The following is a 1,174-nucleotide window of genomic DNA, read 5'->3' as shown; positions in this document are numbered from 1 at the left end:
TTTTTCTAAATAAGGTGATGTCTCCTCAGATTTTTTTTAATAGCAGTCGACATGATCACCTCAAGATTGACACGATCATCACACGTTTTTATTGTAAAGAAGAGGAATGCGTCGCCCTGGACCACATCACGGGGACGCACCGTCGATCTGATCTTGAAGCGGTGGATCTACGCCACCATCTCGCCGAAGCTCACCGGCATGATCATGGACTCCTCTAGCACTGCTCAGCAGCTCTACTCCACCCTCGCCGCAATCTTCCTCAACAATAAACAGCAGCGCGCCGTCTACCTCATCAGCAACCTCCACGACATGTGCCAGAACTCCCTCACCATCGCGCAGTACTGCGCCAGGATCAAGACGGTCGCCGACGCCCTGCGCGACGTTAACCAGGGATGGTCGACGGCGCGCAGGGCGTCAGCGACCGTCTTGACCCTGGCACAGTACTGCGCGATGGTGAGGCAGTTCTGGCGCAGGTCGTGGAGGTCGCTGATGAGGTGGATGGCGCGCTGCTGTTTATTGTTGAGGAAGATTGCAGCGAGGGCGGAGTAGAGCCGCTGAGTAGTGCGCGAGGAGTCCATAATCATGCCGGTGAGCTCCGGCGAGATGGTGGCGTAGATCCACCGCTTCAAGATCAGATCAACGGTGCGCCAGTCGGGATCTGGATCGGCCGGCGCGTCCCAGTTGATGTGGTCCAGGGCGCCGGATTCCTCGATGGCCAGCTCCATGAGGTTGCGCCATTGCGTGTACGAGCCGGAGGAGAGCTCCAAGGTGCACTTGATGATGTTGGTGATTTGAACACCTTTCATCATGTAGGAAAGGGTGAGTGGAGGAGCAGGGAAACTGGGAACCGGAAGAACGTGAGGTCGGCCAGCCAGCGGAGGCAGCGGCCAACGGCGCCGGCGGCGAAAGAGGCGGCACATGGGTGGAGGAGAGAGCGGGTGCCGTGGTGGAGAGCACGGCAATGGCCGTGGTGGCATGGGAGGCAGCAGGAGGAGATGCCATAGGATCGGTAACTAATCTGACACCATGCAAAGAAGTGTACTCGAATTGTTGTGCATAAACTGCCTGAGGCGGAGCTGCCTCTCCTGCCACGCGAGGCGACTGGCCTCCTAGCGCCTCACCTGCTCCGCCACGCGCCTAGCCTCCTGGCGCCTCTCCCCCTCGCGGCGCCTCG

At 59.3% G+C, this 1,174-nt stretch overlaps 1 protein-coding gene across 1 annotated transcript; it reads right to left on the bottom strand.

Moving 5' to 3' along the window:
• Nucleotides 1-284: 284 nt before the first annotated feature.
• On the bottom strand, nt 285-809 carry LOC127309899 (uncharacterized). Its single transcript, XM_051340610.1, has one exon. The coding sequence runs from the start codon at nt 807-809 to the stop codon at nt 285-287; it is 525 nt and encodes a 174-aa protein (XP_051196570.1).
• Nucleotides 810-1,174: the final 365 nt, after the last annotated feature.

This window comes from Lolium perenne, chromosome 6, assembly GCF_019359855.2.
Source record: "Lolium perenne isolate Kyuss_39 chromosome 6, Kyuss_2.0, whole genome shotgun sequence".
NCBI classification, from domain to species: Eukaryota; Viridiplantae; Streptophyta; class Magnoliopsida; order Poales; family Poaceae; genus Lolium; species Lolium perenne.
This window is presented reverse-complemented; position numbering and strand designations above follow the sequence as displayed.